Genomic DNA, 17,016 nt, shown 5'->3' with positions numbered 1-17,016 from the left:
CTTACTACCTCATGATAACTCGTAGTCAGACTTCCAAATGCTAATGTCCATTAAAAAAAATATGACAACGTGTGGGGTATGGGAAGTTCAAGGTGTAACAGGACACATTGAGAATATCCTGCAGCTTTGTTTATAATAATACGCTTATAATACACCTATGCAAATCACATTTGGCAAACCACACTTGAGGCACTGTGCACCAAAAGCAAGTGTTTTTTTTGCAGGTAATACAACATTTAATATGTGGAAATAATGAAAGCTTTATTTACAATTTCAAAGTTCAATTTAGTTAACAAATATATATGTATACTATATACATATCCGCAAAGTGAACAGTGTTTATTTTACAATAACCGTATAGGTTCAATAGTGATTAAGATCCAACAGGAGATTGTGAATATACAAGAACACCCCATAAAACAATGTACAAGTCTTCAAGTGCACCTGCATCTCTCACAGTAGTACATTATTATAAATATTCATACACTTTAAAGATGCAAAAAGATTTCACTAGTCTACAAGTCATTTGATTATCTAACCATTTTGGAATAGAAATCCCTGTCCTCATAGCAAGGGAACCCTGAAGGCACTGCATGCTGAAACGGTGGTTGTTATTCCCATTAAATGTTTGGGAGCATAATTCATGTGACACTTTTTATTTTTATAATTTACTCTCCATTAGTCAGCATCTCTATTTGAGGCATTTTGACTGTCCTATGGGAGGCCCAGAGAACTTCAACTACATTGTTATTCAATGAGACTACAAAGCTGGCTTGTAAAACAATGTATCCAACAAATACTGCATAGATATAAATGGGACATTCCATCCCCAAACTACAATCAATTGAGATTTTTTTTAAGCATTTTTTAAGCATTCTAGACATGTCAGGAGTATTTTTCAGTTACCCGAAGATTATGATCACTTCCCAATAAATGTAAATGAGCCATTTAGTTTTATTAGTCGTATTTACACTCAGAAGTGTCATATTGCCTGCCTTTCACCTACACATATGGGAGGAATCAGAAACATCAGTACTGATATTCTTAGTATAATGGTTGTCAGTACAAATAATATCTCACCAGGCTCAACTTGCCACACAAATGTTCTTTCACTTAACTGGGAGGACCCAGAAATATCAATTTTAGGCTTATTAAATTCTTTGCAGTTTGGTATTTTTTTATTTAACTAGGCAAGTAAGAACAAATTCTTATTTACAATGACAGCCTAGGAACAGTGGGTTAACTGCCTTGTTCAGGGGCAGAACGACAGATTTTTACCTTGTCAGCTCGGGGATTCGATCCACCAACCTTTCGGTTTCTGGCCCAACGCTCTAACCACTTGGCTACCTGCCGCCCCAAAATAGGGCATCCCTAAATGTCAATCCCCGAGGAAGTGTTGCAATACACAGCCTTGTGGAAATGCATTTCCTTGGTACTAATCACATCATAGTTCTCTCATTAAACACATCTAGGGACCGGAAACTAGGCATATCATGGAGAAACAGGTATCAAAGGAAAATGTACAGTCAGAGCCCTAGCAATAGACAGTTTAAATATCTACCCCTTCGTCCAGTACAAGAACAGTGGTGGTAAATGCTAATTGGTATGAAAACTTTCAATACCACCATTAAAGTCACTTTGCTAACAGACATTACAGTTGACAAGCATAGTCATGCATGTTAAATTCATCTGTAGCTACAGCACAGTATTTTTGGACTGAAATAGCTAAAGAAGAGTAAGCCCTTGAACATCGATGTTGAATGCTACGACCCACACAGATTAATCCATGACTCACTTGTTACCATGATGCAAAAGCCATTGTGTTCGTGGACGAATGGCGAGAACACTTGATTCCATTACAGTATATCAAATGTGCATCATCAGTGACACCCACAGAGGCATAACGACACAGAAGCTAGTTTATCTACCTACCATAAATGGCATTTGAGTCACTGCTTCAGAAACATTAGAAATGCAATACTTGCTTGTCTGTATTGCATTTCTAATGTTTCTGAATTAGTGACTCAAATGCCAAAAAGGCAAATGAGGGATTTCAAGGTGTTCTCTGATAGAACTATGCTTCGGGAGACACAGAATAAGGCAGAGACGGAAGGTTTACCCAGTTGGGGAACAGTTATCCTTTAGGTATTTATGAAAAACATGGTATATATGTAAATAACATTAAAAGAAAGGAGGTCCGTAAGAGTAGAAACAGCGTTTAAGGCCTGTAAATTGTGTTGCTCTTCTTGAGTGAGGCAATTCATAATCATACAGAACAAAAAAAAGAGGCACTTTAACTGAAACAGGTAAAAAGCTCATCTTAAGGGTTGAATCCAGCATGACAGAATGAAAGGTTTCTAAACTAACCGTGTACAACCTCTTGGTATCTGTTTGTGGCCAAGAGGCTAATTAACAGGTAAAACGATGGAAGAAAAGGGACAGTGTTCAAATCCATCAATTACTAATATTAAGATATTTAAATATTAAATACAAATAGGTATCTTTGCAGGTATTTTCAACAAAATTCCCTTTAAATCCCTATACAATGAATTGCCATTTTGACATTCCCATTTATTTTTGTGCTTTGTTATTTCATCAGTCTGTTTTACAAAATGCTAAAATAAACTTTGTTTCTAAACATGTTAACAGCAAGATTACTTACAAATTCAAAAAAAAAAAAAAAATCCTAATCAAATAGTTCACAATAAATATCACAATACAGGAGGCAAAATATTTATTTGTATACTATAATTTAAAAAAAAATCTGATAACCCCAATGACTCTTCCATACTCTAATCCTTATCGTCCCGTTTGTAGATGACCCAGACTGCTTCTCAATGCCGCTGTCTTTAGTGTCTTGTCAAATTACCCCTGTGCTCATCACAAAAACCATGAGTTTGTCATGGAACATTACATTTAGCAGCATTGATTAATTTAATGCAAAACAAGGCCTACTCCATCTTTGACTGGCCATGAACAGGTGGGCCAGCGTGGGAGGCTTTACATATTGGTTAAAGGCTGGATCAAAGATGTTTGGTGTAAGACGTGGTAGATCCACAATTAGCTGATCCAAATCTGTGTAGCAGAGAGGTACCAGTTTGACTGAAATGAAGGCATCCGGAGATCATTGGCACATTGGCTGTGGGAGGAAATGTCTGTTGGAAGGTGGGTTTAAAACAGAGGTTTAAAAGCTCAGGAAAGGGCCCTTTTTGATCTCTTCTCCTGAATTTGAGAGAGAACTTCTGCTGTGTCCTTTATTAATGCATCAAAGATCCCGTCAGCCAACTGCATCTTGACGTAGAGCTCATCTTCATCATAGTTCACCCACTGAGACTCTTCCTCGTGAAGCTCCTGGACCTGAAAACACACAATACTTACTATCAGAAAATAAAGGACTTTTTGAAATTGGAAAATTCACAATCAGTTACTCCCTTACCAGAATATGATCTACTCGATCCCGTTTTTTCCTCCCGAATTTCAACATCTTCTGCCAATCTGTTTTCTGGTTGTAGTCTTTCTTCAGGCCATACAGCTTCAACACCTCAGTGGTGATGAACACCTTAGAAGACAAGGTTAAATATTACATTGTGATCTTTGCAAATCAAACCACCAACACTGAAGTGTTACCCATATTGGATGTCACCATAAACATGGAATACACACCTGAACCCTGGTTATGTCGCCAGGGCTCTTTACTCTATGGAAGTAGGAGGAGTTCATGCGTCGAGGCTTCACCCACTGAGGCTGATGGGCGTTAGGATCCTCTGCAAAGATCTCCTGGATGATCTCCCATGTTAAGTCATATACAGCCTGCAGATAAGCAAATGTTATGTCAGTGGATACATTTCAATAAATTACATGGGTCTTGAGGATTTCATATAGTATCCATTTTTGTGGCAAATCCTTTTCAATGTGGTCTTACCTGTCTGTAGCTGCGAACACATTGACCTTTATCCTGACCTATGGTATCGCAGCCCAGGAACTCCTCTGAAGGCTTGAGGACGGGGAGACCAGCGAGGGTCTGTGTGCCCTGGCCCAGTTTAAATCTGTCCCAGATCTCCTGGGTGGCAGCATGGACCAGTTTCTCCACTTCAGGGGCGGAGTGGGGAACCACCATAGCAGGCTGCTCAGGGAGCTTGGGCTGCAGGGGCAGCTCTGGTCTGGGTGGGGTCTTCACCTGGCATCCTGAGCCAGCAGACAGCCCCTCTTCTTCCTGCTGCTGCCTCCGTTTCTGTCTCTGCTGCTCTCTATGAGAGCTGAGGCCATAGTCCTCATCGAACCAGTCCTGCTCGTCTCCCAGTTCATCCAGTAGCTCGCGGCTCAGCTTCAGCTCAGCCAGACGTTTGGCCAACTCCTCCTGACCACTGGCCCCCAACACTGGACTCTCCTACAGAAAGAGAGAGGGAGGGAGAGAGGGAGGGAGGAAAGACAAGTCACTCACAGTAAAAAAAAAACTAAAAACTAAAAGTTTATGTTAGACTGTGATGAAAATCTACAAAAGGGAAGAAAATAGAGCACCAAATTCAACTGGATATCTGTCAACATAAGCCTCTTGGTCCCAGTTTTCATTTGACCTTCGGACTCAAACAAATCGCATTGAGGTCTTTTGAGGTCAAATCAAGACAGGATGGTTATCGATAGTGCTGCTAAATGCAATTATTGCTACATTCCTCCTCAGTTATCTTATCAGTTCTGTTTAATCATTTACTAGATCAAGTCTCTTAAGCACTTTAACTGAAAAACTAGGAATTTATACATTTGAAATTCAATGTGTTACACATTATGTGATTTCAGGTTATCACATTATTGGAGGAGTAAATTATTTGTTTTAACACTTAGAACATTTACTCTATAAATGTCTTTAGAAAGGGTCAGATGAACTCACAGGCCGGTTACGGAGTTCTGGAGAGGAGACTTGCTCTTCTTGCTCTGCATCTAGGAAGAAGGGCAGACCATCTCTTTGTGCTACAGACTGTGGTTGGGAGACAGTCTCCCCACCCACATCATTAAAAAGGTAATCTTGCATTTGATTAGAAGCTGATATCTTCTCTTCTTTGGCCTTTCTGATCTGTGCGAATTGCTTCACAGCATCTTTCATGAAGTTGTTGAGGAGCTTATCTGCAAAAGCACTGAGGGCGTCTTTCTCCACGGTTTGCTCTGGAGTAGACTTCTGATGGGCATCTAGGCCTTTCCTCTCAATTAGGGTAGTGGTCTCATTAAGAGTTTTCTTCCCCAAGGCTATCTTACTGTCTATGTTAGTGCTGAAGAGACTGGTAGGCACATCTTCAAGGTCCAGAATGATTGTCTTGGTTCTTCCATTGGACATTGGATACTCTCCCTCTTTGAACTCATGCGAGTTGGTCAGGTTTATCTTGTGTTCAGCTGGACCATCATTCACATCAGTAGGTCCTTTGTCTTCAGAATCATAACTCTTCTGAGATGTTTCCTCTTTTCTATTTCTCAGATTCCCCCCGCGTGTCTTCTCAATGTGGTGTTTCTTTGGCTCGTCTTCAGACTGGTCGTCAAGGAAAGAGTCCTCATCCTCTGTGGTTTCCACATAGATCTCAAACTTATCTGGCAGATGGGAGATCTTGTCTGGAGGAGCGAAAATGCCATGGCCCTCTTCACACTCAAAGTAAACCACCTCATTGTAGGTGCCATTGTTGCTTCCCTCAAACTTGTCCAGCTCTACTCCAGCCCAGAAGCCGTTGGCAAAGCTGGTGTGGCCCTTGAATCTAAGCGTACCAGGCTGGACGTTGCTCACTAAAACCCTGTCCCCAATGGTGAAGTTAGGCATTTCATCCACTGATTGTGAAGGTGGTGTCTGGGAAGGGGAGATAGTTGGGGAGCGGTTTGAACTAATGACCTTCTCCTGGGAATCCTTGGTCTTGCTCTTCAGGCCCAGAAGTCTTTCAGAGCAAGGACTGCCACAACTAGCTCCAGATCTTTCACTCAGCTCTTCACCGATATCCTCCTCACTACTGTAGAAGGGTGACCTATTGTGGGAAGCCTCCCTGGTCTCTTGGCGGGACGGTGAGGTAGGTTTGGAGCCTTGGTTGTCCTCCCTGAGTGACGACTCCACTGAGGATTCAAAGTCTTCATGATAATCATCAGCTGAAGGAGAAGCCTCCTTACCCTTGGCTGAAAAGTCCCTATTTGATGAAATAGCATCAGACTCAGGGCTGTATGGTCGCTCTTTAATGGGGGATGGTGATTTCTCATCAACATCAAGACTGCTTATCGGGGAAAGCCCTTGTTCTCCTTTCTTTAAAGAAACATGTTCAGACTGAGACTGGTGCTGCTGGGAAGCTGGTCTCTGCTCTAGGTCAAGTTTGAGTAGATGGTCAAAGTGTCGGTCTTCAGAACGGGAATGAGAATGCTCAGAGCCTTCAGACTTCACAGAGTCCAGCTCCTCCATGACCTCTGACCGGAGGCTGGAGTCAACGCTCTCATCCCCCGAGTCGGTGGCCTGTGGTCTGGCTGGCTCCCTCAGAGGGAGTGCCCCCTCAGAAGGCTGCCTGGGGAGATGCTCGGGGGACAGTAGGCCCCTTAGACCGTTGGTGTGCTCTGGACTCCCATACACTGGAGTTGGGGTGACTGTAGGGGGGTCCTCGTCTAAGGACTCCTCATGCCCTGAGGTATATTTACTGAGCCCAGATTGTGTGAGGTCATCTGAAAACAAATCAACAACGCATTAAACAATGTGTGTTATAATCACAGTATTGGCACAAATGTCTAAGTCTTAGAAAGTATTTTGAGGAGAAAAATACACTTATTGACAGTGCTTATCCACAACCTACCTTTTCCAACTGGAGAATGTGGAAGGGTCTTCTCAGCTTTCTCAGAGTCAGAGACAACCTTCCAGTTTTTGCTGGTTTCAGACCTGGGGAGAATATTAGAATATTCCAATTACGATCCCATGAAAGCGGACCAATTGATCAGTTTGCGAATCATACATATAGTGAAGTGCGATGGTGTACCTGTAAGGAGGTGGTGGTTTAATCTTGGGCTTCTCTGTGGCTGAGATGGGGGCCTTGATTTGAGGCTTGGCAGAGGGTGTCGAGTCTGGTTCCTTATTCAACTCAGTCTTGGTCTTCTCAATGAAGTCATTATAGGACTAGACGTAAGAAAACAACAACAACAAAAAAGTCAGTCACTCTTTTTGATATGTCATTGAATGGAGCAGGGCATGCTAGGATTCTCTGACAGACACACACTGACCTCTAGCTGCTTCAGTAGGCTGGCCTCCTGGGCTTTCAGACGCTCTTTGTGCCTCTTCTTCTGCTCTTTCTTCAGATGGTACACCACAGACTTGCGTTTGCGCAGCTCCTCTTTCAGGGCACGGATACGGCTCTCGATGTCTCTCTGATCTGACATGGGCTCTGTGTGGCACAATAAGTATGGTTAGAATGCTAAATCCATACCAGACTGATTAGTATAAAGTAATCCAAATTAGAGCTACAGAACTCAAATTCTGAGCGGGGGGGGGGGGGTAAAACCTGAAGATTGAAATTCCCACCATGATATTTACACAGAATCAGCAACAGTTTAAGGACTATGAATGTAGCTCGGTGACACAGGCAGGAAGCTTCCATACTCCCAGAACACAACTAAGCAGGTTGAGCATCAGAGAACTGCACGCACAATCCTTTTCTTACAGCATCACATTATGCCTGCACAGTCAGTCATCTTTCTATTCTGCCTTTCAACATATCTAACAGAAAATACAAAATAATGTCCCAGTTTGGAAGGGACTACTGCTCCAGACATTGGGACCAACTCACCTGTGTGTATGCCTGAAGGGGTGTCAGTGGCCTTGGGGTCGTGGCTGGCGGTCCTGGAGAAGGAGCAGAGCTGCATCTTGCTGCTGCTGCCCTCTGGGTGTGTGTTAGTGTCGAGACTGGCTTTTGGTGAAGGAGACTGTTCAACAGAGTAAAAGGATAGGGTCCAAGGGGAATTCAGGACACAGTCTCACATTCACCACAACAGCATGCTCCAACTAACCATGCCAAGCATCTCACACATACACAAAAACAAACACACTCAAAACGGCAGTGTCCCTAATGGATTCATATATGCCATATTCTGCCTTGTTTTAGTCTTCTTGCTTATAGCATATTTGCACATGGCTGCAGGTAGCGGTTAAGAGCGTTGGGCCATTAACCAATAGGTCGTTGGTTAGAATCATCGAGTCAACTAGGTGAAAAATCAGTCTTTGTTCCCTTGAGCAAGGCACTTACACTAATTGCTCCTGTAGGTGGCTCTGGTTAAGAGTGTCCGCTAAATGACTGAAAAAATGTACATTCCTAAAATGATTTAACTCAGATAACTACATATTATGTTTTTCACAATTTGGGTGAAAGTTGTGATTTTTTTCTTGACCTAATAGGGCAGTTGATTAACAATACTGCATGTAACAAAACAATCAAGTAGCACAAATTCATTGATCACGAGAAGTGACAATTCACTGAAAGCAGCAACTGATCCTGGAGCCTGGACAAAGGCCTGCATTCACTGAGCTGCCCAGCGATGGGAAGAGAGAGCTAACAAAGTCTCAATTTGCACTCAGGAGGGAAACTCATTATACAATTCCCTCCATATGCTGCTTTTGATTTCTTTTAACATTATTTCCTAATCTTATGGAAAGGCTAATAAACACATGTAATCAATGTCTTTCTACTGTATTAATACATTACTGCATAACATAAAATCCCAACATGCACAGGGCCTTACCCTCCTGCTCGCAGAGGGGGAGTCAAAGTCCTGGGTGTAGATAGAGGGGCTGTGCTGGGCAGAGGGCAGCTCAGAGACAGAGCAAGGCTGATCAGTGGAGGGGATGTCTGGCTGCTGGGACCCAGATAGCTCTGTGTGCACGCTGGAGCCAGTCACCACTGGGGAGTAGTCACCCTCACTCACAGAGTCTGAGGAGATACACAAAGGTCATGGGTCAAGAGTAGTAGATAGACCTGCAGCCTCAAACATTGAGATGCAGCTAGCGTTCTGTCATTCATAAAAGTATATGACATAAGGCAAGCAAACACATTACCTGATAACAGGCAGTAAACAGAAATGCCTGTATACTATCAGGTGCCCATTTATTTAATGTCATACACAACCTCTTTCTCACCTCTGTCAGTTCTGCCCTCAGGGCTGTGCTGGCTGGGGCTGGCGTTGGGGCTGGCGTTGGGGCTGGCGTTGGGGCTGGCGTTGGGGCTGGCGTTGGGGCTGGCGTTGGGGCTCTCTCTCTGTTCTGACCTCTGGCCTTGGTCTCTAGGACACTCTCTGTCCCAGGCAGCCACGGCCTGCTTCTCCATGTGCCTCACCTCTGCCTCCTCAGCATCCAGCCTCTGCTTCCACTCCAGCAGCTCCTCCGCATGCCTCCGCCGCTGCATCAAACCCTGCTCCCGCTTGGTCAGGAACCTGATGGTGGGGAGGAGCGGAGGAATGGAAAGAAGGGTGGAGGAGGAGAGAAAGCACAAAGGGCACAATCTACATGAGGAGCAGTGAAATGATGGCAACATTGCAGATGCTAGCAGAGCCACCAGCAGTCCAAACAGTCAACCCAACCACCCCCAGCCGATCTTCACTGCAAACTCAAAACCTATGGGATCGCCCACACACACACACACCACGAACCATGTTTACCTCAATAGACATGGTTTCATTTTGACACCATAGTGCACAAGTCACCAAAACTCTTCCCCAAACAACAGAGTAAAAGCATTTGGTCAAAAAGGGGAAAAACAGAAACAAAGTGTGGTGGCGACCTGATCACCAGGCCAACATCATGCATTTGATAACTCCTCTCAAACATCTCTGTCCAATACAAAACCGCACCACAGAATATCCAAAATGTCTCTATGGGTGTAACTTCAACATCAATTCTACACAACACAAGAGTCAAAATGCATTTCCCCACGTACACTGCTGAGAGAAAAGACATTCACATTCTTTCTCCATTGCCTGGATTTATACTATACATTGAAAAGGACTGGTGCGTTATGCAATGCAAGTTAAACAGCTATTTTGCATATTTACTATAATTAGTAGAAGTACCAGACAGTACTGTGTTGTTTGGCTTTGTCTCACTCCCTCTTGCACCAGCCTAATTCATACTGAAGTTGGGAAAGATACTGTAGGGCCTTGGTCTAGACTGTGCTCCCAATTCTATTAAGCCCACTTGATATATATATATATATATATATATTCTCATTAGCCTATCACAAGCAACAGTTACCTAATCAGGAAAATCACTGAAGATTTACTGGGCTCATTAAATCAGATGAAACCCTTTATCATATGTTAAAGCACCACGTCTTTCACATAGATGGGTCTTTCTCATAGATGGGTTGTAGCCTAATATCTCAGCATTTAATCTTAGGGACTTTGTTCCAACTAAGTAGTGAGTGGCATGAATGAGGAATATTAGGAGATGCAGATCATGATTTATTCACTTTGAATGAGAGTTAAATGAGCGCCTCCAAGCAACACCACAGTGAGCTCTCGCTGTTCAATGGGAGAGTCTCGCTTAATCAGGCCAACCATATTAACATGAATATGACCTTTGACCGAAGCAGGTCAAAGAGAGGTCATATTATTATTGACAAAAATGCCTTTTGTTTTTCACTTCTTTTTGAATTATATTACTTCTGTGCCCCTTCATGCATACGGTTGTGATCGTGCATGCAATGCCTGGTGACTTTGGTTTGCGTTTTTCAAGCTTTCAATTCCCCAATTATTGGAGTTTTTTTTTTTTTAAATAACCTGGCAAGACCCTAGCAGCCCCGCCCCCTCCCCCACACACACCATTCCACCCATGCTTCCACTAGTGGTAGTGGCTGAACACAAGCATGCTCCATGGGACAGAGGCAGCAGTGAGAGGCGAGAGCAGCACTGTACCTGACCAACTGGTTGTAGATAAACAGCTGGAGGTTGGGATGGAGATTGGGGAAACAGAGACTGAGAGAGGCCCAGTGGTGGGCCGTAAACACACAGAAGAAGTAGTGCACAGGAGAGCAGTGTCTACAACAAAACAAAGCAAGGGGACACATGACACACAGAGAAAAACAACAAAACATGAGTTGGAAAATGAGAAAAAAAACCAGCAAAATAGAGAGAATAGGAAGTAATAGAAAAACAACCACAGAGACAAGAGGGGGAGAGAGAGAGAAGACAGCAGTGAGTAAGCATGTGTTTTATTGCACCGAATGTTTCATGTTTCATTCTAAGAGAATGAATGTACTTAATTACTGCGCCAGGGCTTTGTGTTGTTGGCAGTGCTTTAAAGGGGTATTAAAACCCAGTCCTTTTCATCAGACGTGAGCCAGGACAATGGCAAGGATGTAGTGCGTGTTTGTCTTTGGAGCCGGACTACAATGAATCGCTGGTGTCTACTAATGTGTAGCCATGTGTGAATGCGTGCAGTGGTGGCAGTGCCAGAGATGGGAGCTAGGCGTGACTGATAAATGATCATCCTTACGGGTTAAGAGAGAGGCCTTTGTCTCATTTTGCACCACACTGGACATAATGCTTCTCTTTAATTAAATGCACTGGATTGAGGAATTTGGGGAGATTAGATGATTTTTGCAAAAACTTGCAAATGTGGTGGGTGATCATTTTGTTAATGTTTTTAACTACTGATCTGAACTTCATTAGAATAAAACCCAGGCTAAAAGCACAAACCTTCACTATGATCAACACAATAATAATAACACTAGGGCATGATTCAAATAGAGGCTGTTTACATAATGAAAGGGCAGATTGTTAGAAGACCAAAGCTAGCAAGCAGACAGAGGCATGGCTACAAGCAGCTTATTAGTTCCCTATAGAAAATAAAGTCTAGGCTCAAATTGACAGCGACCTCCCATGTTTAGCCATGATATTAAGTACATTCAGTTTGTGTTATTTGGTCATTTTATAAATTCAAGGAATCATTAGCTCTAGAATTAGTACTGATGACGTTCTTGAAAGAAAGTTCCAAATCCTAAAACGCCACAACAACTGAACATTTGTTAGGACCTGTACTGCAGAATGTTCAAGTACAGAAATGAGTTCAGTCAGTGTGCAGGTCTGGTTGTATAACCATCATGTGAGCCCCAGAGTCACATAACAACATTTTTAACACAGACCTAAACCTGCCCTGGTTGCTTGTACGAGACACCAGACAGACATTTTACAATACATATCTGCTCTGGTTCATATTGTTAATATTCCAATGATTACTACAGGTGTTAGAGAGAACGCACTCTATCTATAGAGGACAGGAAGCATGCTTAAATTCATATCCACACCACAGGTTAAGGATCAGGGTGTCTAGTCAAGCCATTCCCCCACTTTCACAAGGCAATAGTGATTTGGACTCAATTGTTTTCACTAAGAGAAGCTCAGACTGAGGTGGCTAGCTAATTCCTTGTGAATAATAAAGCAAACAGCTTGAATGATTGACATGAACAGGATTATAGTTTTGTTCAATCGTCAGTGTATGACAACAATCACACCCATAAAGATATGGTTATCAAATATGGTAATTTCAGCTGTTTAAAAGTTGCTATAAATTCAAATTCAGTGACCAGAATGGTAGCGTAATATTGTCCATCTTAGTGAATCCTGCTATAACCCCTAAAGCTGAAAAAAAAAAAAGAGTCCATGAAGACAGTCAATTGAGTTGTCAATAGAAATTTGGACAGTGTAGTTATTAATAGAAGAGAAAATTACTTCTCCTCCATGTGAGAGCGCATCTTCTTGAGCTTCTGCATGATGCTGCTGGTCTCACTGCCAGACACTGAGAGGGGAGAGGCACTGCGCACGTCCCCGTCTGTTATCGCAGCACTGGGGGAAGCTGTCACATCTATGGGCTCTGACACTGGAGTCTCCTGTAGGACACAGATGGATCATTTCAACTCTTTATGAGACCATGTAGCATTGTTTTAGATATATGAATAACACAAAAAGCATGTCTTTGTGAAGTTCAGCTCAGTATCCATGAATAAGAAGTGTATGCGTCTCAGATAGGAATAAGATGAAAGGTGGTGGTAGTACTGACCGGTGGGGTGTCACCGGTGCTGGCACACTTCAGGCGCTCCTTCAGCTTGAGGGTGGTGTATCTCATCCTCTCTATCTCCTCCTGCTGTTTGAGCAGCAGCTGCCTCTCCTTCCTGGCTGCCCTGTTGGCCTCCTGCAGACACTTGATTTCCGCCTGGACGCCACACACACAGGATCATGGTCACTCAGCATTACAGATGGGCAGTTATGGGAGCAGGTGAGATGGGCAGAGATTTAAGGCTCGATTCAATCCGTATCGCTGAAGTTAAGTGCTATAGTGTGCTTCAAATTGAAAGGTCATTTCCCGATTGAGCAGACAAATGCTGAGTTTACAGTGAATGCCGTCTCCGCGAAAGAGGAAAAATTGCCTTTAAATGCCAATCACACCACAGAGCTAAACTTCAGCGACACAGACTGAATCAAGCCCTTAGTAAGTTAGTTACCTGCTCCTGTTGAAGTTTCATCAGTAGGCCTCTTTGCTTCTTTCTGATGGGCGGCATCTTGTCATCTTCACCCTTGTCTCTGAAGCGCCTATGTGGTCAGAAAGGAGAAAGTGAGATCATGAATGCAAAATGAGGACAGAAGTGCCAAATGGAGTCTAGTATTGGTCAATGTGTTCTGTTGAATTTCTCTCGTGGTTACTGTATATGAATCATTGGAGGACATGACAGAAAACAAAACATTACATTTAGCAGGGAATGAGACACTATTAATTGGACAACATGGATCCTAATAAAAGTAAACCAGTGCCTTTTCTGATGCTCCAGCCAGGCGAGCTCGGCCTTGGTTTTCTCCTTAAGGGCCTTCTGTCGCAGGCGCAGCAGGGAGCTCTGGTGGTGGGCGCGCACCTCCTCCTCCTTCATGTACTGACGCACCATGTCCATGGTGAACCTGGAGAAGCTGTCCTGCCCACTAGAGAAGGGCATGCTGCCATCCTGCTGCTGCTGCTAGGGGGGCAGAGAGGTAGAGGGGACAGTGAGTCACTCACACACAGATACCACAAAGCCTTATCAGTCAGGAAACGGGGCATACACAGAGAGCCAACAGTGATAGATGGAAAATCACTCTGGCCACTGGTTAAATGTTTATTCGGCTGGCAAACAGACTGAGGCGTGGGAGAGGCCGCTGTCCGTGAGGTGGATGCTACATAGAATAAGTGTTGTAAATACCTAAGTCTATTCAGATAAAACACACAGGCCCAATGAAGGCCAAGGTTTGTACAAGATCATCTCCACATGTGGCAGCCAGGTGTGAACAACGGTGTATGGTTCTCCACCCTCTCTTAGCTGCACCACAGCCCACCTCTCCTCCTTGGGTTTGAGAGGACTGAGTACAGGTTGGGGAGAGAGGGATACAGCCAGGAAGGGAATCTCCTAGGAGCAGTTAAGCGGACTGGGGAACACAGCACGTTTATTGTTCCCAGGGTAGAAATGACTTGCGCAGGCTTTCCCAGTCTCTCTGATGCCCTGGCCAGTGGAGCCCTACAAGGCAGGCAGGTCTTTCCTGGCCTCAGTATGCCCAGGCACACTCCTTCATACTTCATCTCAGGGACTGAACACTGAGTCCTTCAGAGAGGCAGGGAGCTGCCACTGTGGCTTGACATTAAGAGCTAAGACAGATGCTGCTGCCAAAATACTAGAGAGAAGATATAATTTCACCATTAATGAGGTCAAATAGGGCTAAATGCTAGATAAGCATTATGCACTAGTTAATTCAAGGATAGGCAGAAACCTCTCCAAGTAAACTAGTACACTTAAGCTTTTGGATAAGCGCTAGGATTTCAGTACTGTGGAGGCCAATTATTATTTGAGTAGCCTTGCTATTTTGCCAGAATTACAACTATTGCGATGAGGTGTCATACTAACCTTGGAGCTGTCCTGTTCTGTGGTCTTCTCCTGACTGGGTTGGTTGTCTGACTCCTCGCGGGGACCTCTCTTCTCCACCGCTCCCCGCCGGTGAGACTCAGAGGGAAGCAGAGAGCGGAACGAACGTTCCTCAATCTCATCTTCCGTCATGGACTCATCAAACTTCAGAGAGTACTCTGTAGCAACTGAGGTGCTGTCTGTATGGGGACAGATTGGAGAGGGGAAACATGGATAACTTTCTAAGACTCCAGGTTATTTACACTCTCCTCCATACATATTTGGACAGTGAAGCGATGTTAAATTTGGCTTTATATGAGGTTACAGGACAGAATGTCACCTTTTATTTATCTGTTTTACTGTTTAGAAATGAAAGCAATTTATGTATTTAGTCGACCAAACACAAAACTTATGACTACTTTCATAAACTATACTTATGACTACTTCAAACGGGGGTGGGGTTGGGGGACTAGATACATAAAGTGCTTTCATTTCTAAAATGGTAAACCTGATATGTATAAATACAACTTCAAATAAAGCGGACATTCTATACTACCGCCTATTATGAAACATTCTATCTAAAATGCTGGAGTATACAGCCAAAATAAAATATTTAGCTTCACTGTCCAAATACATATGGATGGGAGTGTATGTATCATAAATGATGGTTATACACTGCCTGCTTGATAACGGTCCCCCTCCAGATCCCACAATGCGTGCTATGAGCCCAGGCCTTACCTTTCTCATCCAGTAGGGACTGCACGCTGTCACTGGGGATGGAGTCATCAGCTGCTGTATGGGCCTCCTCCTCCACTGAGCTGTTACCCGTCTCAGCCTTCCTCCTCTCCCTCTTCTCAGATGAGGCCAGGGAGGGACTCATGTGGCTGCTACTCTCTCCACCACTGGGGAGCGCAAGGCAGAGGGGACGGGGAGATAAAAAAAAAAATTGAGTATTGAGTCAAGGTAATGCCTATAAATGGGACCAAGTCAAGTAAGCTAACAAGGAAAGACCCCTGGTATCTGTGAGGCGCTCCAGTGTGTGAAAGACCCAGTACCTGAGGGTGGGTCTCCTGGAGGGGATGGAGTCAGAGCGGCTGTCCAGGGAAGAGGGAGGCTCCTCAGTCCTGGTCCAGGCAGCAGACACCTCACTCCTGGAGCTGTCTGTGTCAGTGCGGGACTGGAGCTGCTTCATGAAGCTCTGGTGATGCTGCCTCTGCTGGTCAAACAAGGTGGTGATGGGAGCAGCAGCAGGGACACCTATGGCTCCAGCAATCTGAGAACGGGCCAGATCGGTCATCTGGGAGAGAGAGCAACTTGTATCAACTGAAAAGCAGACTTAACCCAATCTAAAGTAGACGGTAATTATTTGCATATTTGTAATATTTTCCTAATTTCAATATTTGCATGTCAATACAACAGGAGACTCAGTGAGAAAACGAACAAAAACCAAGGCCAGTGACTGGCTGTAGAGAAAAGAGTGGAGAGGGAGTGTTCTGACCTCTTTGATCTGGCGGGCAGCTTCGGCCGTATAGCGTACAGACTCAGCCTGTTGGCTGATCATCTTAGTGGTGGCCTCCTGCATGCCTCCCAGAGACTGCTGTTGGGTCTGAGCCATGTTCTCCTGCAGCTCCATGTGAGCCTGCAACGACACACACACACGCGCACACTTCTGTTAGTGAATCACACTACACGGTCTACACACGTCTAATAAAATAGCTCCCATCTCACAACAAATGCAGTGAAGTTAAATTGCGTTCTATAAATATTCAAGGTGTTTGCAAATATGAAGCCCTCCTTGAGACAACAATCTACCAAGTTGGGGCATGGTTCTAACTCTAGGTGATTCCTGTCTGTATTCTGCAGAGTTGCTCGTTCTAAATGCCAGTGCTGTGTGTACAGTACCCTGGCTGCTCTCTGCCGTGTCTCCTCCAGCTGACGTTGGGTCTCCAGTGCCTCCTGCTCTGCCTTCACCTTCAGCTCATAAAGGTCACGCTCGTGCCGCTGCTGCTGCGCCTGAAAGGTTAGAGGTCAAAGGTCAGGACCTATGGAAAAAGGCGAATGAAAACTACCAGAACATAACTAACACGCCAAAAGTGCCGAAGGTAATGTTTCA

The 17,016-nt window shown here is 44.1% G+C and overlaps 1 protein-coding gene across 4 annotated transcripts in view; it reads right to left on the bottom strand.

Moving 5' to 3' along the window:
* Positions 1 to 240: 240 nt before the first annotated feature.
* The window catches only part of cep350 (centrosomal protein 350), a 35,330-nt gene continuing 18,554 nt past the window's right edge, over positions 241 to 17,016 (bottom strand). For 2 of the 4 annotated variants that reach the window (XM_014216687.2, XM_014216686.2), the window contains exons 18-38: positions 16,806 to 16,916; positions 16,402 to 16,542; positions 15,959 to 16,200; positions 15,642 to 15,805; positions 14,907 to 15,103; positions 13,792 to 13,988; positions 13,485 to 13,572; positions 13,043 to 13,195; positions 12,715 to 12,872; positions 10,900 to 11,022; positions 9,128 to 9,420; positions 8,734 to 8,921; positions 7,785 to 7,920; positions 7,222 to 7,382; positions 6,981 to 7,117; positions 6,801 to 6,883; positions 4,886 to 6,672; positions 3,923 to 4,387; positions 3,664 to 3,810; positions 3,437 to 3,559; positions 241 to 3,357 (exon numbers count right to left, since the gene is read on the bottom strand). In XM_014216687.2, the coding sequence (XP_014072162.2) occupies positions 3,193 to 3,357; positions 3,437 to 3,559; positions 3,664 to 3,810; positions 3,923 to 4,387; positions 4,886 to 6,672; positions 6,801 to 6,883; positions 6,981 to 7,117; positions 7,222 to 7,382; positions 7,785 to 7,920; positions 8,734 to 8,921; positions 9,128 to 9,420; positions 10,900 to 11,022; positions 12,715 to 12,872; positions 13,043 to 13,195; positions 13,485 to 13,572; positions 13,792 to 13,988; positions 14,907 to 15,103; positions 15,642 to 15,805; positions 15,959 to 16,200; positions 16,402 to 16,542; positions 16,806 to 16,916 (5,259 nt within the window). In that variant the 3' untranslated portion in view covers positions 241 to 3,192. The remainder of the gene's footprint in view (positions 3,358 to 3,436; positions 3,560 to 3,663; positions 3,811 to 3,922; positions 4,388 to 4,885; positions 6,673 to 6,800; positions 6,884 to 6,980; positions 7,118 to 7,221; positions 7,383 to 7,784; positions 7,921 to 8,733; positions 8,922 to 9,127; positions 9,421 to 10,899; positions 11,023 to 12,714; positions 12,873 to 13,042; positions 13,196 to 13,484; positions 13,573 to 13,791; positions 13,989 to 14,906; positions 15,104 to 15,641; positions 15,806 to 15,958; positions 16,201 to 16,401; positions 16,543 to 16,805; positions 16,917 to 17,016) is intronic. The other 2 variants (XM_014216688.2, XM_014216689.2) reach the window with 2 other exon arrangements.

Source organism: Salmo salar, chromosome ssa10 (genome assembly GCF_905237065.1).
Source record: "Salmo salar chromosome ssa10, Ssal_v3.1, whole genome shotgun sequence".
In the NCBI taxonomy this organism is placed as follows: domain Eukaryota; kingdom Metazoa; phylum Chordata; class Actinopteri; order Salmoniformes; family Salmonidae; genus Salmo; species Salmo salar.
Note: the sequence above shows the minus strand (reverse complement) of the source record. Positions and strands in the feature narration are given on the sequence as shown.